We start from the raw sequence: 27515 nt of genomic DNA on the forward strand, positions 1-27515 counted from the left end.
CACCACTGTACCATACAACTTGGATTTTTATGTAGATTGGGCAATTTTTCTGAGACTTCTTGAAGCAGCAAACTCAGGATAAACTTGCACCTAATCTCAGATGCTAGTTGTCACCATTTGTTAATACCAGGAGTGGTCCATCCTTTCCATGGTACGCAGCTACTTTTGGAAGAAGAAGCCCTCAAAGTCGCCTGAAATACAAGCCCCATTTCTCCAGCGTGGTCCAAGTTTCTCCTGTAGAGAGATAGGGAGGGGCTATATATCCCTGACTCACCTTATCTGCTTACCGCTCAGGGTGGAGATGTGAATTACTGGTTGTTAAGGTGAGTCTGAAAAATAAACACAGGCAGGGACTACAGTATACCACAGGAAAAGTATCTTGCAGGGCTGAAGTTTTGCCGTGGATTACTGATTTCCCAGGTATCAAGAAGTAATTGTGATCAGTCTGGCTTTCTAGATTACCTTCCTGCCAACCTTTGAAAGAACATTTCTTCAGGGATCATTGGTGAGCCCCACCATGTCCAACTTCAAGGTACAGGTAGGTTCAAGACATGTTTCTAATGTTAAGCAGGTTTTAAGATTTTTAAAGAAATCCTTGTTACTAGGTCTTACCTTTCCCTTTTATCCTTCTGATCCAAAATCCTACAAGCCAATCCCTTTTTGCAAAGTTATTTTTGATCAAACGATGAAATAGGAGCCTCAAGAAATTAATTCTACTTCTCTCACTGTGAGAAAAACCGAACTGGAAGAAATTAAGAGAGCACTTAATTAAAATGGGAACTAGGGGAAAATGGTAAAGGCAATTCTGAAGAGAGATGGGATAGAAGCTAATTAATATTCTCAACTGATAAGACTTCTGAATGAGCTTTCAGAAAAATCTACAATATTTGGTCTAAGCCTCACTTTGCTGTATTAATTCTCTACATCCAATTTTGAGCAACCTCCAAAGGCTCATATATACAAATAATTCAGATCCCTATTTTTTTTTTACTCACTTCCAAGAAGGAGAGGGAAGCTTTTATTTTTATTCTTGGGACAGTCAACTATTTTATGTCTTCTAGTTTGAATGTTTTCAAGGTAGAATTATGAAAGGAACAGTGAAAACCAAACAGAGAATTTCTGTTTTTTTCACATAACTTAAGAATACTAACAGCTACTTTACACAGCATATTATGTCCTGAAACTAATAGCAGAAATAACTGCATTTTATGTAACATGAAATGTGTCTCATCAGAATTACAGATTGATTGCTTAGGGTTGCTTAGGGAATTATCAAGCTTCTGATTCTGTTCATGCTACACAGACTAGCTTATTCTACTACTAATACCTGCTGCTTGTGACACGGTGGATGGAATACTTTCTTGGTTTCAAATCCAGTTTCTGACACATATTATGTGACTTGAACCAAGTCACTCCATTTTACACAGCTCTAGGCCAGAAGTGGCAAACTTGGTACCATTCCTAGGATCAGCATCTGCTAAAATGCATAATTAGCTGTGATCCCTAACATCACTTAATTTTGCCTGTTTCCTCATTTGTCAAATGGGGACAATAACAGCGCTACATCTCCTAGAGCTCTGATGAGGATAAAATGATATTTTCATGAAATGTTTTAAAACAATTTAAAGCATAAATGCTATTATTATTGCTATTGTTTTTGCTGGCAAATTATACCTTAGAGAGTGAAACTGGCAGCTTCATTGATTTGCTTTGTCACAATCAGTAAATGGGAGACTTGAACCCAGCTCTCCCCAATTCTAAGACTTTATTTGCTTTCCTCTCACTTGTTTAATAATATGACAAGTTATTATGACAAACACTGAAGTCCAGATAAAGCAGGCTCTGAGCTTTGTCAACACCCATGGAACCCCACAATTGCTCCTCTGCTCCAAGTATGTGAAGTTTCTGTAGTTCCTATTTAGAGTTAATAGGTTTCTTCCTCCTTTGAGAATGTCAAAATGGATAAGTGAAATGAGTAACAAATTGTCCTGTAATAACATCTTCCATCTACAACTCCCCCTGAGGCCGGCATGAGTTTCTGCTAAAAGAAAAAGTCTAAAAGCCGCACCCAGAAGGAAGCCACAAAGAATGTAGAGGAAGTTTCTATTGGCACCTGTTTGTTCCCTGCTCCTGAGAGCTAGCTTGCTGTCAAATACCTCACTGTCACAACTGTGAAGTAATAACTGTTAAGCTGTTCAGTTAGAATATTGCTTCATTTCCAAGGAAGAGGATGTTCTGGCCTGGTACTAATGATGCTTTCTTTTAAATCGCCTGGACAGCTATCTCATTTTTTGTCTTTGTAGTCCTTAGGACTAAAACATTAATAAATGTTTGTTAAATTCAATTTCATAATTTTATATAACTACAAAGGTTAAAAAAAGTATTGCCCAAGATGGATTTTTGCTTTTTGATGAAGGCAAAGGGACTTTCTGGAAGCTTTGGCTGAGGGAGAGGGAAAATTCAAGATTCCCACCAAAGAAAAGCTCATCTGTAAAAATAATAACCATGACCTCAAAGACATGTAATGTCCCTTCTAGAGCTAAATCTATGGTTCTATGTCACCGAATTATATGCAAACAACCCGGAAATGAGGAAGAATGAGTGTGATAAGTTTAAGGAGAGAGAAACTGGAGGGGGCTAATTTCACTTTCTGAGATGACATAGAGGTGATGGGTTTCAAAAGACCTCATAAAGAAGGTGGGCCCTAAGTGCCCCTTAAAGGAATGGAAGACCTTCAGCCAAGAGAAATGGAGAAGGGAAGAAGAGGGTAGTCTGTTCCAGACAAAGTGGATGGGTGAGATGAAGAAGGGATACTCCATTTAGATTATTATTGTTTGAGGGAATAAAAAAAAACATTTTCTTAACAAAATACAAATGGTGAGCTCAAATTTTTATTGACTTTTGAAACAAAACTTACTAGGTTTTAGAGGTATGCACATCCCCCAAAAAGTGCACAAAGAAGCGGTATGGTCAGGTGGATAGATTGCTGTTATTTGTCCTTCCTTCTCAGAGAACCACATGCAAGTGAATAGGATTACAGTGAGGGTGGGTTGTACAAAGTCATCAGTCTCACTTTCTCAAGTTCAAGTTCTGATTCTTGAAGATATTGTGTAAACCTGGGCAAATTATTTAATCTCTTAGTACTACGAGTAAGTTTTAAAGATTACAAATTGCAAAGATGATGACCTTCATTGATTTCAGAGGAAGCTACTCTATATTTGAACATTCAGTAAAAATCTAAGTTTGAGTTTGGACTCTGGTACTCTCCATAGAGTTGGGGAAGAAAAGAGAAGTATGTTTTTCTATTAAAATGTCAGGGAGAGAGATTTGGAACAAATGTAATATTCAATCCAGCACCACAGCTTGGTACATTTAAAACTTGTCACAGAAATCTAATTTTTTTTTTAACAGGGAGGACCAGAGAAACAGTGAGTTTAGGCCTCCCCTTTATACACCTAAATAATTTAAGTTAAAATTAAAACAACCTTTACTTTTAAATTGTTTGATGTTTTTAGCAAGAAAGGCTAGAATTTAAGTTAAAACCAAAACAACTTTTACTTTCAAACTGTTGTTTCTAGCAAAAAAGGCTAGAAGGTAAGTTTTAGATTCTTTTAATAGGTAAACTACTTCAAATTTACAACATAAGAAACTGAAAGGCCCAGAATTTATTATTATTATAACTTGTCCAAAGTTATTCAGGTCCAGGATACCAAATCAGGCCCATTGATTTAAAGCCATCATCTCTCCATTAAACAACATATAGTCCAAGCTGTGTACAGCATATATTTTCATGGTGAGCATTTCTGGAAAAGACAACATTTTTGTCTGAATCATTCATTTCAGCAAATACATATTAAGTCCTTCATATCACTAGACAAAGAAGCAGGACGGTGTACTTGGTCTCTAGAGAGATCTTGGAGTTAGGGAAAGATAGCTGTCGATACAGACATATAATTACAATTGCAGAGCTCACCTAATGCAGCTCCTTCATTTGAAATTCCTCCCTTGGCACACGGTTAACCTGTATCACATTGTTTGCTGTTTTGGGGAGGGGGTAAGTAAGAGAAAAAATCTGGAACATGAAGTCTTACAAAAGTCTTACAAAAATCAACATTGAAAGTGTTTGGGAAAATAGGATAAAATCATCTCTATATATAATTATATAAAAATAATAATATTAAATATATATTAATATAATATAAATAAAAATAATAAAATATAATATAAATAAAAATAAAAATAGGACAAAAGGAGAAAGTCCTCCCTTGGGCTAATTGCTGCTGTGACTCCCAGGGCACGTATTTTAATCTCTGAGGTTCTAGGGCAACCCTAAATTTAACAGATAAAGATCTTCATTTCTGCCAGGAGATCCTTAGAGGATGAAAACGCAAGTCCTGCTCTTCCAAACACCCCTTCCCCACAAAGTGCCAGGCACTGAGACTACAAAGACAAACATGAAACAGTGTCAGCCTCCAAGGAGCTCACGCTCTCCGCGGAGCAGGGACACGAAGCAATGTCCAGGGCCACAGAGAGGGACACAGGTGGTCCCCGGAAGGCACAGAGCTGCACACGGGTGGTCCCTGATGGGCGGTGACTGCAGGTAACCAACACTTGGGGACAGAGAGCCTTTAGGGAGAATGAGGACAATCAGCTGGATTTACTCACTTGGCCAGGAGAGTCAGGGCCGGCCCATTCCCGCACTGACCGGCTCCCCGCGGCGTCGGCCCGGACGCGGCTCGGCCGCAGCCAGCAGCCAGCAGCCAGGGGACCGCCGCCACGCCTTCCCGCAGAGCTCCAGGCCAGACCTGTGGTCCTCCCCATCCCCCGCACTGCGTCGGCACCGTTTCCTCCGCGAGTGCAGCCTCCCCAGCCTGGCAGAGTTTTTTTATGTTTTTGTGTTTGTTTTTTTTAAATAACCTTGAGAGAAAACTGGAAAGGGAGCAAAAAAGGTTTGGGAGAAGAGGGGGGATTAAGGGAACGCATCTGGGGCTTGAATGCGGGAGGGAGGCTGGTGTGCTGGGATGTACCATTCTGTTCGAAGAAAGGGGATCGAGAGAAGTGCGTGTATGGGTGCAAGCCCCTAGCTGCCTTAACTACGGAAAGACTTGGAATGAAAGAGGGAGAAAGACTGTTGAGAGAGATGCAGGGCCGCGGGGAACCCGAGGAGGCGGTGGCCCAGGGGAGGGGCGATGCTCCAGTCAGTCTCCCCCACACCCAAAGGCTCTGAGTGGTACATCCTGAGGGCGGGTCCCGACTGCCCGGAGAGCTCCGGCGGGGGCTAGGGCTGGGCCTGAAGGAGGTGGCTGCGGGGACTTGGGACTGCCACGGTCACTGTCGCGGTCATGGCGTATCCAGGGCATCCTGGCGCTGGCGGAGGCGGTTACTTCCAAGGCGGGGTGAGTTCCCGGGGATGGGTCCTAGCCCAGCTCCCGGCCGCCTGCCCTTCGAGGGGGAGGGTCTGGCTCGCGGCGGAAGCCTCAGGTGCCCTCTGCCCCGGGACCGGGCTTGGGAGTTCTGGGAGGCCCGGGAGCCTGGATAAAGGGAACTTCCACCCCACCGGAAAACAGCTTTGGGCAGTAGGGAGCCCCGAAGGACTAGAGCTCCCGAGCCCGAGGGGAGGAGCCCGGGGCGGGCCTCTAGGCTAGCCCCGGGATCGCCCCAGCAGAAGTTATTTGTCCCCCTTTGGGAGCCAATGCTGCGCAGCGAGGGGTCCCGCGGGAACCGCCCACGTCCGTGGGAGAGCATCCCGGGCTGCGCGCCACCTCCTGAAGCGCCGGGGCAGTGGGAAACACCTTCCGTTGTCTCCTAGCTCAGGGCGGCTAAATATGTGCTTGTGTTTCCTGGTCCACAGTACGGAGGTGCCCCCGGAGGCCCAGCTTTTCCGGGACAAACTCAGGATCCATTATACGGATACTTTGCTGCTGTTGCTGGACAGGTTAGTTTTCCATTTTTATCTTTTTTTAAAAGACTGGCCAGCCTGTTCTTATTGTGTAACTTATGGGGATGCAGCTGCACCTCGAACCCTCCTTAAAAAAACAAAACAAAACAAAACCGTAAATTGCAGCTTTGCAAACATTCTTTTCCAACCTACCTGTGGCTTAGCTCTTTCACTTCTACGTTGCTTTCTCTTTCCTTAATTTAGTTCCTCTTTTAACGAGCATTTATTTTTCTCTCTCAAGTGGAGAGAAGAAAAACAAAACAAAACTCTTCTATCAAATTTGCATAGGAAAGCAAAACAAATTCCCGAATGAGCCAGATCTTTTAAAAAAAAAAAAATGGCCAATTTTCTATCTTGAGTTCACATTACCTCTTTGTCCTGGAGATGGGGACCCTGTTTGCTTCCTTTTTAGGCTTGATCTTGCATAGATCCCTATGCTTAGTCTTTCATTATTATTTTCTCTTTTCTTTTAGCCCCTATATCAGCTTTTTTCTCTTAAAATCCATCAATTTAAATATTAAAAAAATCCACATGATTCTCTATGCCCTTTACATGAATAATGATTCATGTTAAAAAAAAAAAAAAGATTGAGACATCCAAGTATTTTCCATTCTCAGAAATTGTAAGAAATGTATTACTCATCATTTATTTTGGCTTGGGTCAAAACTGAGCTCAACTGATTGCACATAAAACCCATCCCTTCAGTGTTTGAAGATTTGTGCAGATATCATAGACAATAGCTAAAAGTTATTTTGAAAGGTTGGTGAGTGTGTAGTTTTAAGAGAAGAAACTGAGAAGCTGTAACTCCTACTTGGAGAACTTGTCAGAGACTTATTTTAGAATTTCTATAGCTGCTTTTCCTACTAATGTAAATCAGAAGCCCCTCATTCCTTTTCCTATTCTTGTACTTTAAGACAATGGATTTAAAGTTGGAAGGACTTTTTAGGGACCATCTTAATGCCATTTAATCCCACTCCTCTTCTACAAATGGGGAACCCGAGGTCGACTTAGACACAGCCTCAAGTGGTTGAGTGGAATTTGAATCCAGCTACAAAGCTTGTGTTCTTCCTACTGCATCACTTGCATCTTACCATAAATATGGTCAGCCTACTTTTCTCCAGGACTGGAGGCCATTTGGTATTTTTCCCCCCTATTTTATGGATTGTTGAGAAATATATTCAGGCTAAAAGACTAGAACTTCAGTTCTTTCTCTGACTACTCTAAGAGGATGAATTTGAGTAGCAGGAGTTCTTCTCTTGTATTTTCCCCACATCCTTGGAATCAGCTGGAGAGCCTCTTCCTGTGTGCCTGGCACCTTGCTAAGTTACTGCTCTAAAAAGAAAGCCAAAAACCTGCTGTCTCCAGGATCTTCCCAGAGTTTACATTCCAAGGAGAGGGCACTGTATGAATGATATATACATACATATATATATATAAAACATATTATGATATATAACACACACATATAACATGTGTGTAATTATATATGTATAATTTATGTATGTGTATAATATATAATATGTACAATTTTACACATATAATATTATATATAAAAGATCCATCCCAAGTAGATGGAAGGTAGTCTCAGAAGAAAGACATCAGCATGGGGTGGGAAGGGGACAGAATGGGGGGCCTTTATCACTTTTCACTTGGGACCATGGCGGTAGCTCCTGATCGCCTCTCTGCTCTCCATTCCATTCTCTGCCCAGCTGCCGCCTTGATATTCCCAAAAAAGAGTAGGCAGATTGCTTTTAGGGGAAAATGCAGACTCTTCATATTTGATGTTTAACAGGATGTTTCTTGCCCCCTTTGCATTCTTGTTTCCCATCATTCCCTTTCACTCCCTCACAGCCAGCGGCTCCCCTGACTATCTCTCTGCCTTTGTGAAATGGAGAGCCCCCTCTCCCCTGGAGACCTCTAAAAGGCCTTTTCTGAGAGCCCCCTTCTTCAGGACTTCCCATCCTGGCTTCTCCCCATCCCTCTGTACTCAGGGCGCTCCCCTCATTGGGTGTGACTTTGTCTGGGGTCTAGGATGGGGATGTCATTGGATGTCCTTCCTGAGCTTCCCGGGTCCCTGAGAGGTACAGTGAGGGACAAGCTGGGACAGACTGAGGCTTCATCAGGGCTTCCCCAGAGCAGGATGAAAATGTCTTCAGGAAATCTCTGAGAATGTCCCCCAGAATCCCAGCTCTTCAGGCCAGGCTGTCCCTTCACTTTGTACTTGCCTGCGTGAGCAGAGTTCCGCTCTTGGAGGGAAGGGGCTGTTTCTTGTTCTTTCCCTTTGTGACCCAAGTACTGGGCACAGATCCTTGTAAATAACCAGTGCTTTATAATTGTTGAAATGTGACTGGTACAGAAGGATAATAGTAATAGTCCTTGACACAGTGCTTTAAATAAGCCTGGGCTGAGTGAAGGAGGTGCTTTTATTATCCCTCTTTTGCAGAGGAAAACAGGAGGCTGAGAAGGTAAGTGACTTGTGCAGAATCCCAGACCTGATCTGAGTTAGGACTGGGTCCTGACGATTTGTCCACACTCAGTTCCTCGCCCTCAGGCTTCAGGTTCAGGGATGACAGGAACTTCAGAAGGAAAGCTGTTTCCCTGATTGACATACAAGATACAGAAAGATTCAGAACTGACATAATGAGCCTAGTCTAATCAGGTGACATTGAATGAGAAAATTTCCATTTAGGTTCATTGAATTAAGGAGGGGAGAGATTGCTTTGGCTCAGCGGCTGATCCTGCAGAAAAGACCGAGAGACTGAGGGAGTCAGCAGCATGATGTGGCCTCCTGACACAGGACTGACACCGTTCTGGACTTTGTTAATGGAAGCCTGGTTTTTACAGGGCGGTTCCGTGACCAGCCCTGGTCTACGGTTGCGTGTTGAGTTTGTTGTAGGATGGACACGGGTGACTAGGAACTCTCATCCTGAGGAGCAGCGAGGGATCAGATACTTAGAGGGGAAAGACCCCGCAGGTGGCACAGGGAGCTGCCTTCCAGAGGTCTTCACAGTTGTTTGTGATAGAAGAATGATGTTATTATTAAGGAATTCTTTATTGGTGAATGCTTGTTTTGTGCTGACTCTGAGGACACAATTAATGCAGAGTAATGAAATAGAAAGGTCCAGCATAATAAAGGATTTCCTAGCCTGGCAGCCCAAAGTTGAAATGTACTTAACCTTTAGGTAATGAGTTTCTTAACTCTTTGGAGGTGTTCAAGAAGATGGTGGGTGATCAGTTTGGGGAGGAGGTTAAAGTATAGAAAGGAGTAAGGAATAAGCATTTATTAATTACTTATTCTGTACCAGGCACTTGGGTGAGCTTTGTTCAACAACCCTAGGAGGTAGGTACCGTCATAATTCCTATTTTATAATTGAAGAACAGCGGCAGGCAGAGGTTAAGTGCTTTGCCCAGAGTCACCCAGGGAGTAAGAGTTTGGAGCTGAATTTGAATTCGGGTTGTTCTACCCTTGCCAGAGTTAGGGCAGGAGGACTCCTCTTCCTGAGTTGTAATCTGTGTGACCCTGGCCAAATCCCTTCACTCTGTGTGCCTCAGTTTCCTCACCTGTAAAAAGGAGCTGGAGAAGAAAATGGCCGGCCACTTCAGTATCTTTGGCAAGACAATCCCAGATGGGGCTTAGTTGAAACTGAGATGTCTGGACAGCAGTTCACCAGGCTTTGTCTTCCCCTCCCAGGCTTAATGCCTAAAGGAACTCTGGGGTCCTTTGGGCCTCCGTGCCCTATTGGGGTTGTGGACCAAGACCCAAGTACCAGGATGTAGAGGGTCCCACTCTGGAAGTAAGTCACTTTGAGGCCCTGGCTGTTATTTAGTAAATAAGGCCATGTGGCCATGGCTTAAGGTGATTAGGCTTTCTAGCCTGTGTAGTTCTGTTTTTCCTCACACCTAGAGGGGAGATGTCTTGGGAAAGCACTTAAAGTAGCTGTGGGAGAGATGGGCTGGAAAATAGGGCTAGAGAGATGAGCACCCACTGAGCGTCTACTTAATCCTCTGGTGATAAGGATCTGTGACACCCCATGCTGAGGTAAGCTAAAACAGGAGTATTTTTAGGTGGCCTGTTACCCAGCCCTGTAAGTGACTCCAGCCTGCTTACCTTTCATCCACCTCGCCACCAGCCCGCCTCTTCCTTTGTAACTTATTGAACCCGGTAACAGGACCAGTCTCTGGTGCTTTTGCCTTTGGGAGCTTTAGGTTGTGAAGATTTTTTTATGGGGGTGAGGTTGAAGAAACTCAGAATGTTTAACATGCAACTCTTATTCTTTATTCTTGTCCTGCCATGCACAGAGAAGCAACTAAGTAGGTGGCAGGTAACTGTAAAGTATTAAAGAAATAATTTGCCCAATTCTGTGAAAAGGAAATTAAGCTTTTGGCTCTACTTGGATGAAGCACTTTGTTTGTTTACTAAGATCATTTGGGTTTTTTCTCCTGTGTAGTAGGATGAAAGGTAAAAAGATTTCTGATCATCTGCATAAATAATTTATGTCTAAAACACTTGACTTTGGCAGCTTTTCCCAGCAACTGCCATGAGAGCATTAGTGACTGAAGCAGTAATAGCCTTATTCCATACATATCAGATATCATTGGGAGATTTTTGATTAGGACAGAAGCTTATGTACATGAAAATATTCATGCCAAATCAAATTAGGGGATGTATCCGGAATTATTCAGAGGCCTTAAGGTCTTCCATCTGAATGCAGCAGGACCTCAGAAGCCTGGCTCAGACTTTTCCCCTTCCAAATGAAGAAACAGATCTGGAGAGAGTTCCTGATCGCTCTCATCATCTAGATAGCAAGGTTAGAAGTAGGATTTGAACCCTGTTAAGGTACTTAAAGACTTCAACTTTAATATAAATATTCTTAGTAGAGTAATTTTTGTGCATCACCATGTATAAGTATATTTAAGTAACCTAAACTTGAAGGTTGGGTTAACTTTGAAAATGAAGTAGATTTTGTATGTGTGTGTGTATGCATGCGTGCATTTATGCTTCAAGATGAAAATATATACCGTTTCCAATTAAATCATACAGTAAAAGGGGAATACTAAAATAGAGGTCTTCAAATACACTTTTTTTAAAAAGAGATATGTGATCTTCCCTTTTGTTAGAATTATTTTTAATTCAGAATGCTAAAGTCTTCTGTAGGCGCAAATAATCCTTTTCTTTTATGTGAAAATCAGACAGAAATTTAATGCAAGCTTCCTAATAAACCTCTCAGTCACTGAATCATAGTATTTGAGATCTGGGAATGAGTTGAGGATCTAGCTCAACTTGTTGGTTTGATCCTGGCTTCCCCAAAGCCAGTGAGCTGCTCACTAGCCACATCGGAATGAGTTACCACATTCTCAGGTCCTTTCCACCGCCCGCTGCTTCTTCCAGTGGTTTTTCCCCCCAGTCCTCATTATTCTTCCCCTACTGTAGTATTTGACACTAACCAAATTCTTAGAAACTTTGCTTCAAATTCCTGTCTGTGACACCATGTTATCTCTTGGGGAAATTGGAGCAGGGAGGAGGGGTTTGCTCTGATCCGACTCAGCTTTTCAGGTAAGTGGGATGGTTTCCAATCACTTTCCACTTGCTTCTTTTCCTTTGGAAGTCAGAAGAGATGGGGATGAGGTCACCTGTCTGTAGTTCATTCATAGAAAGGTTGAGACCCCTGCTTGTTTCTGACAGTACTGCATCTCCCCCCTTATCCCCTTGCTTTATAGAAATAGAAGAAGCTTAAGGAAACTTCCCATTTACACAGTTCTCTGGGACACTTTAGTAGAATGAATAGGTGATCCCTTGCTTTCTTAGGCTCCTGTTGTTAAGCCACAGCATGGGGAATCGAATACTGAAAGTGAAACTAGAACAAGAAAAGGAAATTATTGTGACCTTTTTTCCTGTTTATTTGTTTTTCAAAAGGATGGGCAGATAGATGCTGATGAGTTGCAGAGATGTCTGACACAATCAGGCATTGCTGGAGGATATAAACGTAAGTCCATAATTCAAATACTCTTATTTTTTTGTATTTTGACTGTTATTAAGACTATGTATTAATGTCTGTGTATTAAGAAAGCTGAAGGCTTTTGTTCTGGTCAGCAGTATTAGGAATCTTAACAGCTCTATTGAATTGCTGCTTATTGCTGACATTTAAGATTTCATTTGAATTCATAATTTTCCATAAACTATTTCCATGCCTTCTCCTGGAAGTCTCTTTACTGTGCTCAGCGAGTCTTGTCCCCCTCCAAGCAATCAGCATGGTTTGGGTTGCCCACCTTGCATGTCACAGAAACACGATGGCCAGATGTTGGGGAACATTTTGTGTGGTTTTGAATTTGTTCATTTAATCCCAGTCTATCTTATGGTCTTCATCCAGATCTTCCCAGCCAGCTTTTTGGTACCAATTCTTCGCCTCCCCCTTTCTGGACCAAGGCAACCGTAAATTGGTTCAGGTCTGAATACCCAGGTCTATATGAATATGGGGTGCATTGAAATGCTCAGCAAAGCTTATGGGGTCCCCGCTGGCGCTGAGATAACTCCTTGGCTAGAGCCTGGACATCTCCATGCTGCCAGATTTTGAGACCATAGATCCTGATCAAGCTACTGCCCTTGGGGATTTTCCTGGGCAAATTTTGACTTGAACTTTGAAAGGGAATGTAAACATTCTTGGAGGATTCTTTTGGTAAAGATGGGTATAGTTTAGGTGGTTGGGTAATTAGGGGGCTGTTAAGGAGAACATTTTCAGTGATTTAGTCCTTCTTTCATTGATTCTAATTCAGACCTATGCTCTCTCTCCTTTGCCTTTGAATATACCATTTTTCTCATTCAAGAGTCTGAGTTTCCTTATTTATTAGTTGCTACTGTAGATACTCTAAATTGATCTTACCAAAGCTTCCCCAAGAGGGCCAGCAAAATTTGGAGTTGTCACTAGTTAAAGCAACACAGTCCTGGCCGAATGAGGGACAGTCAGAGCCATACTTCTTAACACATTTGAAAGACACACATTCCTCCCGGGGGAGAGCTGTTCGAAACTGCCTCAACCTTCTCTTTTACCTTTAAAACATACGTGTCTCATTTCAAAGGAAAAAATATAATAATATTGTTTAATTATTAAAGTACACACAATACACAAATACACTGTAAAGAAAAATAACACAATTACAAGTAATCCAGACTCTGCTGGTGGTCCACAAAATAAACACTCCGCAGCTCTAAAACAAGCACATAATTAAAAGGTTAATATCAGTGAATTTCAGAAACACACAAAACCAGCCATGTACACTGGCAGCAATCCACAGCTGCACATGGATTTGTAAAAGACACATCCTGACAGCAATCTGCAAAAAAACATCCATTTCAGAGTGAAGGATGCAGTTTGCAAACTAGAAGCTTTTCTGGGAAGTAGATTTTGCCTGCTGCTGTGAAGGCAGAGATTTTATACATAAATCCTAAGTGGAGAGGGAGGGGGAAGAGGGATGGCGATAGTCATTCCCAGGGGTTGGGCGGCTTCTCAACACAGCCTCGGGAGTGGAGGCTGATACATCAATTCTTAGGTTATTGTTTCAAATCCTGCCCAGGGCACATCACCAGAATTGTGTGACAGGAACAGTTTGTATAGACCTTGCGTCTCTTCACTTAAAATACAACCATAGAGGACAGCCCAAGAGAAGTGCCATTGTCAGGATGATTGTAAAATTCAGCCACATTGTGAATTTCTGATTCCCAAGCCAGAAAAGGGCCCTCTGAGAAATCTAAATGATCCTATCTATTAGTATGAAAATCACAGCTCTTTTCACAATAGCATGGAATAAAGTTTTTTTTTTTTTTTTTTTGATACGATTGGGGTTGTGACTTGCCCTGGGTCACATAGGAAGTGTTAAATGTCTGAGCTCAGATTTAAACTCGGTTCCTCCTGACTTCAGGGCCGGCACTCTATCCACTGCACCAACTAGCTGCCCCATATTTTTAATTTTTTAAGTGAAAGTATGGGGATGGGAAGGAAATGGCATTTACCGAGCATTGTTCTTCATGTTCATATGAAAGGGTACTAGACTTGGAGTCTCGGGATTTGGGTTCCAGTCCCAGCAATGCCATTTGATGATTGTGTGCCATTGGACAAGCCACCTGCCTTCTCTAGGCCTCAGCTTCCATACCTGTAAACTGGGATGAAGAACCCTCTCAGAGTCCTTTTGGGATCAGCTTTCTCATAGGGAGGTGCTCTGGGCATAACACCCAGAGAACTTTGGCCCGTGATACCTGAGGCAGACTCCTTGCCCCTCCCTGTCATTAGAGCAGGAGGCAGTGCAGTCTCTAAGGACTCCTTCCAACCTCTGATCCTGTGCTGGTGACAGCAGGGACGAAGTTCTAAGCACTCATCTGCCTCCGTGGACAAGGGCTTTTCTTTTGGGTTGGAATTAGGGCATTTTAGCCTTTGATGCAGCTGGGAATTTTTCCCTTTTGTTGTGATAGAGGCGTCCCTGGGAGTTGGTATCCTCAACAGTGACTACCTGAATTAAATAGATGAAGGCCTCTGTCTATGTAATAATGTGTCTTCTGAAGAACTCAGTGTTTCAAACTCAGCACATTGCTTCTCTTTATAATCCTGAAGGTCCAGCAGACTTATCTCAGCTGTGTAGGTAAAGAAGCTAAAGATAAATTAACAAAAAAAAGAACTAACAGCCCTTTCCTAATTTTCTCCTCATTATTGCTACTGCTTTCACTCTGTCAGTCAATAAGCACTTATTAAATACCTGCTGTATGCCAGGCCCTGGAGATACAGAGTTTACATTCCATCTAGGCAGCAGGAATATCTACAAAATGCATAAAAACAGATAAAGGTTTGGTTTGGGTCAGGGTGGAGTAATGGTCTAGTAGCAGGAGATGAGGGGAAATCAGGAAAGATGGGTGAGCTGCTTCTTGAAGGATTCTGGGAGTGAAGGGGAGGAAGGACTAGATTCCATACTTGGAGACTTGCTACAGATGGGCGGTCACATGTGAAGAATAGCCAGAACCGTGTGTCCCAACTGAGAGCTCACAGTGACATGTAAGCCCAGAGAAAGTGGGTGGGAGGCTGCTTGGAAGGGGCTTGAAATGCCCGTGACGGGGCTCTGGCAGAGCTTTATCCCTTTGCCCCCCGCTGCCCTCCCCATCCCTCTCTGTGGCCCTCATGCTGACCTACCCTTCCTGCTTTCCTTCTGGCCCCTAAAGTCCTTCCAGCCTCCCTGGGTTGCCCTGGGCTAAAAAGACGCTTACTCCTTCCAGGCCTTCCCCACCCTGGGACACCCCTCCCATTCAGATTTGCCTTTCAGGACACCATCTCCTCTGCCAGAATAAACCACACTCCCTAGTCATGCCTTGGGCTTCTTCCCTCCTCCACCCACACTGTTCTCTCTGGACCTGGAATAATGACCTTTTTTTCTTTTGAGTTTCTTGGGTTTGTTCAGTCATTCGGTTGTGTCTGACTCTTTGTGATTTTCTTGGCAAAGATACTGGAGTGGCTTGCCATTTCCTTCTCCATTGTGTCCCCATTTTACAGATGAGGAACCAGGACACGTGGGGATTAGGTGACTTGCTAGTTAGTAAGTATCTGAGGTTGGATTTGAAGTTCTTCATACACCCTTTGAATTTTTCCTCACCTTTAAAAGCCCATCTCCTCCATGAAGGCTTCCCTGATTCCTGTTAGCTTTCTTGGACCTTCACATTGCATTATGCAGCACCTTTCCAGGGTCCTTATCATGTTAGTTATCTGTAAACATGACTTCTTTCTGCAATGTTGTAAGCTTCCAGACATCAGGAATTCGGTCTTTTCAAATTGTCCACAACAGGTAAGCCCTGAATTTAGCCGAGTAGGCATTTGTTGCATTGTACTGAAAGTTTGGGGACTGATAGGGATATCCTCTAGGTCCTTGTTGAGTAATAAAACTAGAACTAAAACCTCCGATTTCTGGTTTTCCATGACACCATCTATTTGTTAAATTGTGTCTTTATTAACAATTAACTCAGTGACTGCCGGATGGGTTACTGGTTATATAAATTATTTACACCTTCGAGTTTTCTCCTCTCCTGAAGTCTCATCTTCCTCTTGAACCTTATCTTGTATTATTTGGACACACCTATAGGTAGATAATTTGTAAGACAGCTTTGCTTGCCTTAAGCAGTATTTTTTTCTTGAGACTTAATGCTGTAGTGTTTTCAGCTGAGCTGTACCTGGCTTGTGTATCTGAAAAAAGCTTGATTGGTCATTTTAAATGTCAGGAGATTGTGTTTGACGGTACTAAATCTTCATGCTCTCCATTTATTCGTGGCCATGTTTTTCCTCAGGAATGATTGCTAGTTAAATACATAAATGTGGGAGTAGTTATCCAACCAAAGGAGAGCCAGCCAGTCCTTCTTGCTCCTTTTGGTTTTTCCACCCCTTCACCAAGTCATGTTCCTACTCCCTCATCTTCATCTGTCCCTCCTTTGTGCTGGTGCGACCGAGAATGGGACGCAGGATCAGGCCTGTCTCTTGCCCAGGCTGTTGCAGCAGCCTCCCCTAACTCCAGCTTCCGGGCCTCTGGTTCCTCCTGCCCCCGAGCCGCTGCTGTGCTATGGGTAAAGCAGTCTGACTTTTGTGACTCCCCAGCCCATTGCAGCCTGGCTCCAGCTCCCCTTCTCCAGCTCATGCTGCACCCTCAGCCCTCCGGCTTTCTCACCAAGGCATCCCCGGCCTGCCCCGGGCCCTGGTTGCTGCAGCTGCCTCCAAGCCCCTGCTTACCTGACCTGGGCTACAGGCAGCTTCCCGAGCGCCTTCCATCCCCAGACCCACACGTAGGCGTATTATTTGTACCCCCGAGTAGAATGTGTGCTTGTCCAGGGGAGGGACTAGGTACCTTGTGTCTTTATAATCCCTATCCACAGCACATCTTGCATCTAGTAAATGTTTAATAAATACTTATTGGACCAGGCCAGATTAGTTTAGATTCTGAAGTCTTAATTTGAGAAAGCTACTTTTGGGGATTGCTTCAGTTAAATAACTATACCATTCATTCGTCTGGACCTTATGATTGGATTAATTTGCCTACTCTGGCTATTTCATGGATTATTTCTTCCCAATTGAACAGTAGAGTCCCTCTTGAGCTTTAAAACAATAGTAATTATGACACATGGTGTCTCATTTTGTAATACAGAAATTGTATATCTTTTCTACCATTAAGCTCATTATGAAAATAAGTACAGACGGGGAAGTTATGAGGAGAATTAAATTGTGTTATTACTGTTTTTCCTTAACATATTATTGAAAATATTATACTCATGATAAGAAAGACATTTGGGGCACATCTCAGTGTAAAGTTCCTGCAGGGACCATGTAGGAGTCTGTGAACTTGGAAAGGAGAAAAAATTACATCTTTATTTCTATATAATTGGTTTCTTGATACTCCTGTTATTTTATTGCCAGTTGAAACATTCTTCTGAGAAGGATGCATAGGCTTCAGCAGACACAGAAAGCCCAGTCCAGGAGTATAGCCTTTCTGAATTCATCCAGACCTCATTTCTGGATCAAATGCTTCTTTTGTCAGTTCCTTGTGTCAGTCCTAGAAGGAGAACATTGTTCTGCCACTCCTTGGCCTTGCACCATCTCCTGATTAAAACCAGCTAAACACGGAAGAGACTGGCCTGTCTGCGGCATCCCAGCCTACCCCTTACCCGTATTTTCCTTGAAGATTTAGACTTAGAGGAGAAGTTGGGATTGGGTAGGGACAGTGCCCGTAAGAGAGGGAAGTAACTTGCCTGCTCTCCTAGCTGCCCTTTTGGGGCACAGAGAGTCTGAGCCCTTCAGATTTCCCTTCATTCTTGATGATGGCTCAAGGAGCTGTGTGGAAGGAAAAGGAGCCAGAGTTAGCACAGCTTTAAAGAGCCCATTTGTGGCCTAAAAATGAGACACATGGCATAAACTTGTACTTTAAAATCCATCTCTGCCTCTTCTTCTTCTCTTTGAACTTTGAGGAACTCTTTGACCTTCTTCCTGTACGGCATTATATTTTCAGGCATCTCTTAGAAAAGCTCTGTTTCCAAAACCTTGGCCAGAAGTCAATAAACCAAGTTTTGTCTCCTACCTAGCTAAAGACACTTAGTAGGTCTTTCATTCCCAGCATTTATCTTACTTTTTCAGGTCCTGTATTTTTTCCTCTGTAAAATGAAGGTAAAATATAGTACCTCCCAGTTTCCAGGCTTTATAAGAAAAACATTTTGAGAAAATCTTAGTTTGTGCATATAGATTGTGAAAGGGGATTGTGAAGGTCTTTGAAGTTTGGGACTTCATAGTAGAAACCCTGCAAGCTTAAGAAGCAAAATGAAATCTGGGGGAAAAATAATAGTCTTTAGAGACATTGCTCTTGTGTTTCCTTTATCTGTGAATAAGATGAGTACTTGAAAGAACAAAATTGGACTAGAAAAAGCCCCTGCGCTCAGGATAGTTGTGGGAGATGATCCATTCAGAGATTTTTTTCAAAAATTGAAAATCTGCTTTCTAGCAATTTGCTCTTATTTTATAATTGCTGCTATTTGTTTGATAAAAGATGGGAGCTTGATTTAAATTTTATTGGGAAGTAGGAAGAAAGCTTCTCTTTAATAGTCTGTATAAGTCTCGTAAGCTTCTCTTGATGAATTTTCTGGCCCAAATACATTTTCATGAGCTCACATTAGAGCATTCGCTCTATCCAAATTAATCTTTTGTTTTCTGCCCTGTCTGTCACATACTTTGAATCCCATTAGACATATAAGTTTCTGTATGTGTGTTTATTTTTTATTCCATTTAAGCCACTGTTTGCCTTGGCTTGGACATCTCTGCTAGGCCCTGGGAGTGTGTGCTAATGTGCTGGTTGGCTTGGGTGAGCTAAGCTGAGAAATATTCCTCTTATCCAGACATTGAGGGAGAGGAACAGCCAAAGAAAGAAAACCCACATCGTAATGGCCCCGTGTGACAGCCTCCCATCTTTTAATTTGGGGATAAGGGATCCATCTTCCACAAAGCTATAGTTTCCGACGAATCCAAAGTGGTCCTGATGTTGCAATGATGAACCTCAGTTAGCAGAAGGTTTCATTACATTCATTTTTAACACAGCAGCAGCATGGCAAAATGGCCAGTGTATGGGAGTTAGAATCAGGAAGGACGAGCTTGGAAGGTAGTCCTTGAGAACTGTGGGACTCTGGGCACTTTGTGCTTCATTGGTGAAGAAAGTTCTCCTATCTAGACTTTCTTGTACTTCAGGAGGTAGGGAAGCGTATAATACATTTTAGAAAGATGTGCATCAGAGTGGTAAACATAATCCCTTTTATCTCTTAAAGGAGGGCAATGCCTTAGTTATCTATAAAATTTACATAAAGGAATGATTTTTTTTCTCTCCAAGGATCCTGAAAAAATGATGTATTACTCTATTCTTATTAAATAAATTCCAGAAAGAAATAGTTGTCACATTCTTGATATGCCTTTGCTGCTTAGGTGCTTAATAAATGCGTGGATAAATTGACTGTATGCAGTATAATTGGAATCTATGTGATGGTATTACTATATTGAATTTATGCTCTTTTTGCTTTGACAGCTTTCAACCTGGAGACTTGCAGGCTTATGGTCTCAATGTTGGATGTATCCTTTTAATGCTGAAATTACTACAATAATTGTGACACAGTGATATTTTCCTAGAGTAATAAACAGATTAACCCAAAGGTAATTGTTCAGTGCTACACAAAATACTATTAGCATAAGCAATGACTTTTTTATTGAAGTAAGCTGGTCTAAAATGTTGATTTAATTTTGAGATTGTAAAGGAAGTTTATTAGACTCTTTTTTTATGAATGAAAAACATTGTCCTCCCAAAAGCTGTTCAGACCTGCCAATAAAATATTTTTCTTGAGGTTGCAAAGGCTAAGATGATTTTAAACAGTCACAATACTTTTGTATCTCTGGTCATTTGGTGGGGGAAAAAATAACCAATTTATTTGGCATACTAGTGATACATAGTATCATTCAGGTGATAAAAACAAGGATTATGTTGATTATGGATAAAATATTTTTAGTTTTATTAAAATTTCCTAAGATTTTATATATGACTTCCACTTCTTAAAAGAATGAATAAAAATCTGAGGGTGGCACTACAATCATTGAAAATCTTGATTTTAGGAGTGCTTAAGTAGAAGTCTAGGTTTTAAAATTGGATCTTGAACAAAGAAGGTGATGGTTTCCTAGTCATTCCTGAGCTAAGTTTTTTGTGTTCAATTTTGATAGTTTCACTTTAGAAGGCCAATCAACCAACTGGAAGCTACCCAGAAGTGGGGCATGAGTATTGGTTGAAGAAATTGAGGATAGCCTAGAAAAGAAAAGTCATGATAACTTTTCAAATATTTGTAAACTGCCTTGTAGAGAGAGATTGAACTTTTTCTCCTTAAACTGGAACCAAGTGACCAAGGGATAGAAATTGTAGAAGGTGACAATTATTTCAGTAGGAAAAACTTACTAACAAATGTGTGGAGAAGTGAAGGTAGCATATTGTTGATGAGGTTTTATTTTGGGTGGAAATGAGAATTTAGTGTGTTTGAAACTAGGACAAACTTTTAAAGTTTGAGTATCCATTTTAATGCAAGAAAGTTTTAGACATGACAATAATTTCTATTAATGGTATTTGTTGATTGAGAAGATAGAGGATGACGAAGCTTCCATAAGTTCAGTAATGCCTTTAAATGAATTTTATTTATCACAACAGCCAAATTCATTTAAAATAGAATCCGTATGTGTGAGACAGATGTCATAACAAATGTTTTTCAGCCTGAAGAAGATATGTTTGCTTATGTATTATGCTGAATCATGCTATCTATTTTATTAGATTTAAAGATACAGATAATTACATTTTGTGTACATCAAGCTTTATGGATCTCTTGGAATAGTATCAAGTGCATTTAGAATTGGTTGAATGACTATTCCCAAAGAATAATATTGATTGAATTAATGTCAGTATGGAAAGAGATCTCCAGTAGACTGGAGATTTTTTCTTGGTCCTGTGCTAGTCAACATTTTAATTGATAACACTGTGTCTTTGTCAAATTTGTAAATAACACGAAACTGGAAAGAGTAGCTAACATGTTAGATAATGAAATCAGGATTCAAAAGAATCGCAGTAAGCTAATTTGATATGGAAAATGTGATATTCAGTACCAGATTCAAAAAATAAACTCCCACCATATAATTGTGGTGAAAGAGACATGGGTAGATAATATTTCCTGTGAAAAGATACAAGGTTTTTGGTAGATTGTAAATGCAGAATGAGTCAACCTTCTCACATGTTAGCCAACAAAGTAAATGTGACTTCAGATTGTATTAGGGGAGGCATCATGTCAGAAAAAAGGAGCTGCTAGTCTACTTTATTCTGTCCTGATAATACTGTATCTGGCATGTTAGGTCTAAAACTGACCTATTATATTTTAGGAAGAATGTTGGTAAACTGTAGGTCTGTAGTGTAGTGAGGAGACCATGCCATCTGACAATAGGCTGAGGGAACTGCAGATTTTTAGCCTGGAAAACAGAAGGCTTTGTTAGGACAAGAAAGCTGTCTTCAAAGGCATAGGAATGGGAGATTGTTTGTTTGACTTGTCCCCAGAAGACACAAAATTTGCAGAAAGACTGATTTTGGTTCAGTGAAAAGGAAAAAAATTACAACTGTTCAAAAATAGAGTGAGCTAACTCAGAAAGTGGTGCTTTCCCCATCATCAGAGGGCTTAAGATGAAGGTGGCCAGAACAATACAGAACTTTCGATTGTTCAGGACTAGGTTGGGCTGATAAGGCTTTTGCAATTGATAAGACTTCTAACTTGGAGATTTTCTGATTATCAGTGCTAACTTTTATGTTATAAATGAAAGTTCTGTAGCACACCAGATTACTGATCCTTCTCCTCCCCAATGGATATCTTCTAAAATGAACAACAAACCAGTTCTGATATATGTGACTGGAATCAAGGGATTTTTGAGCTGGAAAGAACCTGAATGGCCTAGTCCGACATCTTCCTTTTGTTTTTGCATATCTACAGCACTTTTGTATCTAGTCCTATGTCTAGCACATGGTAGGCTGAAAGCTGAGATACATGGGGATTAAATGATAGTCATTCCCAGTTTGTGGCAGAAAAAATTCCAATTCAAAATTAATTTTGAGAGCAGTAGGCCAGAGGTATAAAATCAAATTCTAGTGAGTGTATAAGATCTAAAGTATGTGTGAGATATATGACATCAGAATTTTGGAGAAAATCAACTACTTGTTATATTAGTGTCCAGAGTAGGTAACCTGACCTTAAAAATATTTACTCTTAAGGGAAAGTTGGCAGATTTCCAGAGCCATTGCTATAGACAATAAGGGTTCCTTATAGATTCTTGGAAATTACATTCTGATGAGCCTGACTTCCTTAACGGGCAATTTTGCGGTTACTTCCATAGTAGGACCATTGGATGCTTTAGGAAGGACAGCCTTCTAAGAGAAGGGCAGCTTTAATAAAGCCCTCATTCCTCACCAACCTGCTGGAGCTTTAGGGAGGTAATTACTTAGTCTGTCTAATACATAGTGTCAAATGATCTCTCTCTCTGTGCTTACCCTCCTTCCTCTTCATATGTATTTATGCGTGAATATATATGTCTGTATGTGTGTGTGCACAAATGTAGATGTCTTTGTGTATGTTTAGTAAATAGCCTTGGGGAATAATCTTAGGGAGGAAAAGCCCATCTCCAAATCTCCCTTAGGTATCCAAAGGGCAGAGCACCTGCTCTGTTAAAGACCAATTAGAATTGAGCTGTTACCTGAGACGGCAGAGCCAGGTTGGTCCTCCTTTAGGCCTAACTTTGGGTAGTAGTTTAGGGAATTGGAGACCTTGAATCAAGATTATTTACTAAGTCATTTATCCAGCTCCTCTCTGTTAGTAATTTGGTGAATGCATTTCTATTAGCAAGCCTTAATTTCTGGGCCTGGCTAATAGAATGATTCTAATTTTATGATCATAACTCATATGCAAGACAATGTGGTTTATAAAAAATTGGAAATAATATAAAATTTTGCCTAGCATAAATAAACCTATGGAGCCACCTCATTATAGACCAGGATTGTGGCTTAATACATAGTTAGTAGTTATCTTCCCCCCAACCAGGAAATGATAACATTTTCCTCACTTTCAGATTGTTCCTTTGTTGTTTATGGCATTTATTTTGGAAGTAAACCTGTCATGTTCCTTAATTGTCAATCAGAGGGACATGTCTGGCACCATGGGCTTTAGTGAATTTAAGGAACTTTGGGCTGTGTTGAATGGCTGGAGACAACACTTCATAAGCTTTGACAGTGACCGAAGTGGGACTGTGGACCCACAAGAGCTGCAGAAAGCCCTGGGGACCATGGGTAAGTAGTTATAATGAAAGTTTCCTAGTTGCTAGAAATCATAGTTTATCCAGACCGAAACATAGATAGTTTTCTTTTTCTAGATTTTCTAGAAAATAATGTGATGTTACTAATTAGAACAGGTTCTGGTTCATAGAATTTATTTGAAGTACTTACTTCAAAAAGACTTTGAGACTTAAAAATACATTTAAAAATAATGTTGTAGCTTGTTTCTGCCATATCCTTCCTTCTGTCCCCTATGAAGATTAAACCTTCATGTGCAACTAAATCAGTCATGTACCTCACAACAAAAGAGAGGCATCCCTCATAATTTTAAAAATATCTTGTTTAAAAAAGGGAAAAAAGCAGCAAAACATCATCTGACAATATCAGTGGATCCTTGTTCCCACCCAACACCAAAGGAAAAGTCATAGGTGTCTCCTCATATCCCTAATCAATTTTCAACCATTGTCATCTTTTCTTTTTCTTCCATTTAGGATTTAGATTGAGCCCCCAAGCAGTGACTTCAATTGCAAAGCGATATAGCACCAATGGAAAGATTACCTTTGATGACTACATTGCCTGTTGTGTAAAACTTAGAGCTCTCACTGGTATGTTCTGGGAAGGAATATTGCTGGTATCCATTCATCTTTGTGACACTGCTTTTCTTGAATGCCTATTAAACAGTGCCATTTTTGATGGGCAGTACTTGATGTGTGTGAAAGTCATGGCTTATAGTTTGAAAGAATTCAAAGAAATTATCTTATAGTCACAAAAGAACTTATTAATGCCATAGCTGATTCTCCGAGAGAGCAATTGGGAGTTTATTGAAAATTTGGGAATTAGCCAACAAGCTAACAGCTACATGGGAGAGTAAGGTACAGATAAGGGGGTACTGTCCATCAGACAGAATAGGGTTTTTGCAGGGGACAAATAAGGAACAACGGATAAGAGGTCCACCCTCCTTAGCTAGATATGCACTAGATCCTTGGCTCTGACCCATCACTACTAATGCTACGGCATGTGTTTTTCCTTTCCCTATACCTTTAATTCCTCCTCTCCCCCTTTTATGTGTGTTCTTCCCAAGATGGCATAGGAAATCTTTTGGCAGATAGTTATTTGCAATTATTTACTATGTTACATTAATTTTAACTAAGTTTTATTGCCCCCAAAATAGATAAAATAAATAACTGCTGCATGCTGCTTTTGTTTGATTTTGATCAAGTCACAGGAGGACTCCAATGATTTATTACTGAAAGCAAACTAATTAGATCCCTTTACAAAGAATTAAAACATTGCTCAGCTATTTCAGGGTTTTTTTTTTTTGAAAGGAAGAGATTTTAATATTTTATTCTCTTTGTTTCTTCTGTCTTTGCTTCCTCATGTATAATTTTTACACTTACATTACTTTTGTCATACCTCTTCTTCCATTATAGAATTTTTACTTTGCATAAAATTGGGAGGACAAATTTTTTTCATTCCACAAACACTTCTTGAATACCTATGTTGTAGAGTATTTGAGCAGAGGGCTCCGATCCATCTATTTACTGCCAGATTTAATATGTGACCTTTAGATGTTTGTAATTCAATTGCAATTCAAATGCAATTCAAAAACTTATGTCATTAATTAGTAATCTTGATAATTATGCATCAGTGAATAAATGGTAGGGAAGCCTTGGGCTGTAGAACCCCAACAAGGCAAGTCTTTTAGCCTAAGCCTCAAATTTCCTCTTCTGGACAGGGAGGAGTATTGTGGAGAAGAAATGAAATAACATTTGTCAAGTGCTTTGCAAACTTTAAAATACTATGTAAATGTTAGCTGTTATCATAAAAAGGAGTTACCTGTTACAGATGTTTGGTTTCTTATAATATGTATACAAATATAATTTTTGTTTCTTTGAAAGTTTTTTGTAGGCTAATTGTACAACATAAATGAGCTTTATTTTCAAGCTTGAAGCCAAATTTGTAAATAATAGAAATTTTAGAAAAACTCTAAAATCATTGTTTCATTTTAATAAGGATTATAATTGTTTGTAGGATTCATGCTGCCTAACTCCTTCTGAAAGATCTGCCTAAATTCATCCTTTTCTCTGATCTAAATTGGTTTTATTTTGCTTTATTTTGAAATAACCTAATTTTTTGTCATTGATTACTAAATTTAACCCTGTATTATTTGGATTCTTCTAGAATCTAAAATCATGAGAATACCATGAAAGAATATTTACACATTTAATTTCCATACTTTTTCAGATAGTTTTCGAAGAAGGGATACAGCTCAACAAGGTGTTGTGAATTTCCCATATGATGATGTAAGTCTTGGTAAATTGTTTAAGGTTTTGATGGGGGGGGAGGGAGGGGAAGCTGTGTTCACTGATTGAACTAAATTTAGCAAGCTCCCTTTTGAAGTGAACTCTACTCTTGATGATCTGTAAGAGTTGGTAACCTTTTCTCTGAAAGAGTAGAGCAGCTCTGGCATAATGAGCTACATCCACCTTTCACCACTTTGAAGACGATTATGTCATTGTGATTCTTGAGAGATCCTGGGGTCCTGTGATTTGAAATCTTAGAGGACAAAAATAGTTCCCATTTTAATAGCATTGTAAGATCTGTGAAGGACTTTTCTTTTCTTTTCTTTTTTTTTTTTTTTTAAATTTTTATTTAATAATTACTTTATATTGACAGAATCCATGCCAGGGTAATTTTTTTTTTTTTTTTTACAACATTATCCTTTGCACTCGTTTCTGTTCCGATTTTTTCCCCCTCCCTCCCTCTACCCCCTCCCCTAGATGGCAAGCAGTCCTTTATATGTTGGATATGTTGCAGTATATTCTAGATACAATATATGTTTGCAGAACCGAACAGTCCTCTTGTTGCATAGGGAGAATTGGATTCAGAAGGTATAAATAACCCGGGAAGAAAAACTAAAATGCAGATAGTTCACATTCGTTTCCCAGTGTTCTTTCTTTGGGTGTAGCTGCTTTTGTCCGTCATTTATCAATTGAAACTCAGTTAGGTCTCTTTGTCAAAGAAATCCACTTCCATCAAAATATGTCCTCATACAATATCGTTGTCGAAGTGTATAATGATCTTCTGGTTCTACTCATTTCACTTAGCATCAGTTCATGTAAGTCTCGCCAGTCCTCTCTGTATTCATCCTGCTGGTCATTTCTGTGAAGGACTTTTCTAACAGGAATCTTTGTGAACCAGTGTAAGGAATGGAAAGGGCATTTTGAAAAGTCAGGAGATCTGGATGTAGGAGTCCCAGCTCTGACATTTACTTACCACGGTAATGTTGGGCACATCATTTAATTTCCTTAGGCCTCAGTTAAAAACAGTGATAGCATTTTAACTTTTTTTCCTATGGAAAAGTTGAAAAAAGTCCAATTTTCTATGTAGAAATTTTAAAAATAATGTATTTTTTAATTGAAAGTATATATTTCATGGAGCTCCTGCCAATGTGCAAATAGCTGGATAAACATAAACTTTTTTCAGAAGACTTTTAATGGAAAAAATTAAGATTCATAACTACAGTAATCATCTGAGACTAAGACTATTAGTCCTTTTTTGTTGTTTTTAAGCTAATTCATGGGCCTTTGCTTGTGGTTAGGGTGTGTTGTATTTTTAGAGTGCAATCTTCCTTTCCATTCATTGCTTGTATTCAACATTGTAACTTTTTTATAATAATACCAAAGAATTTTTCTCATAATAAAAAAAGTATAGAACACAATTTGTTGATGATCCTTTGGACACATTGTAACACTGACTTTTTTTCACCCACAGTTCATACAGTGTGTGATGAGCGTCTAAATCAAAGGAAGAAGATGGTGGGCAAACCAACATTCCTCTTTGCATTTTGCTTTGCGTTTGTTTATCTGTCATCTGTAACGTGTGTAATTTAACATTGGCACATTCTCAAAGATTCATTTTGTAAAGATTTGTTGCTTTATATACAATTAAGGTTTTTGTTTTTAGTTTTGATAATGTTTATTAAAAAAAGGAATTTTAATAACTTAAGATCAAGTATAACACTTCATGCCTTGACTTTGGGCATATCATTGAGCCATTGTTAATCATGCTTTATTTTCTTTGCTACGCCACTATTATATAAATTTAAGATGGCGACAGTGTTTGAGCCATACTATGTATTTTCAATTATGATCTACTAAAACCTTTTGATGAATGTGTCATGGTTGTCTTTCCTTTT

General features: G+C 40.2%; 1 protein-coding gene across 2 annotated transcripts; it reads left to right on the plus strand.

Moving 5' to 3' along the window:
• Nucleotides 1-361: 361 nt before the first annotated feature.
• SRI (sorcin) lies at nucleotides 362-27496 on the plus strand. 2 transcript variants are annotated; one of them, XM_051961419.1, is made up of 8 exons: nucleotides 362-538; nucleotides 5852-5935; nucleotides 11853-11922; nucleotides 19511-19554; nucleotides 23185-23332; nucleotides 23809-23922; nucleotides 25562-25620; nucleotides 27092-27496. In XM_051961419.1, the coding sequence occupies exons 1-8, from the start codon at nucleotides 518-520 to the stop codon at nucleotides 27116-27118; spliced, it is 567 nt and encodes a 188-aa protein (XP_051817379.1). In that variant the 5' UTR covers nucleotides 362-517; the 3' UTR covers nucleotides 27119-27496. The 2 variants fall into 2 exon arrangements, with proteins under 2 accessions (XP_051817379.1, XP_051817378.1); XM_051961418.1 differs by lacking the exon at nucleotides 362-538 and adding an exon at nucleotides 5251-5396.
• The last annotated feature ends 19 nt before the right edge of the window (nucleotides 27497-27515 follow it).

This window comes from Antechinus flavipes, chromosome 5 (assembly GCF_016432865.1).
Source record: "Antechinus flavipes isolate AdamAnt ecotype Samford, QLD, Australia chromosome 5, AdamAnt_v2, whole genome shotgun sequence".
In the NCBI taxonomy this organism is placed as follows: Eukaryota; Metazoa; Chordata; class Mammalia; order Dasyuromorphia; family Dasyuridae; genus Antechinus; species Antechinus flavipes.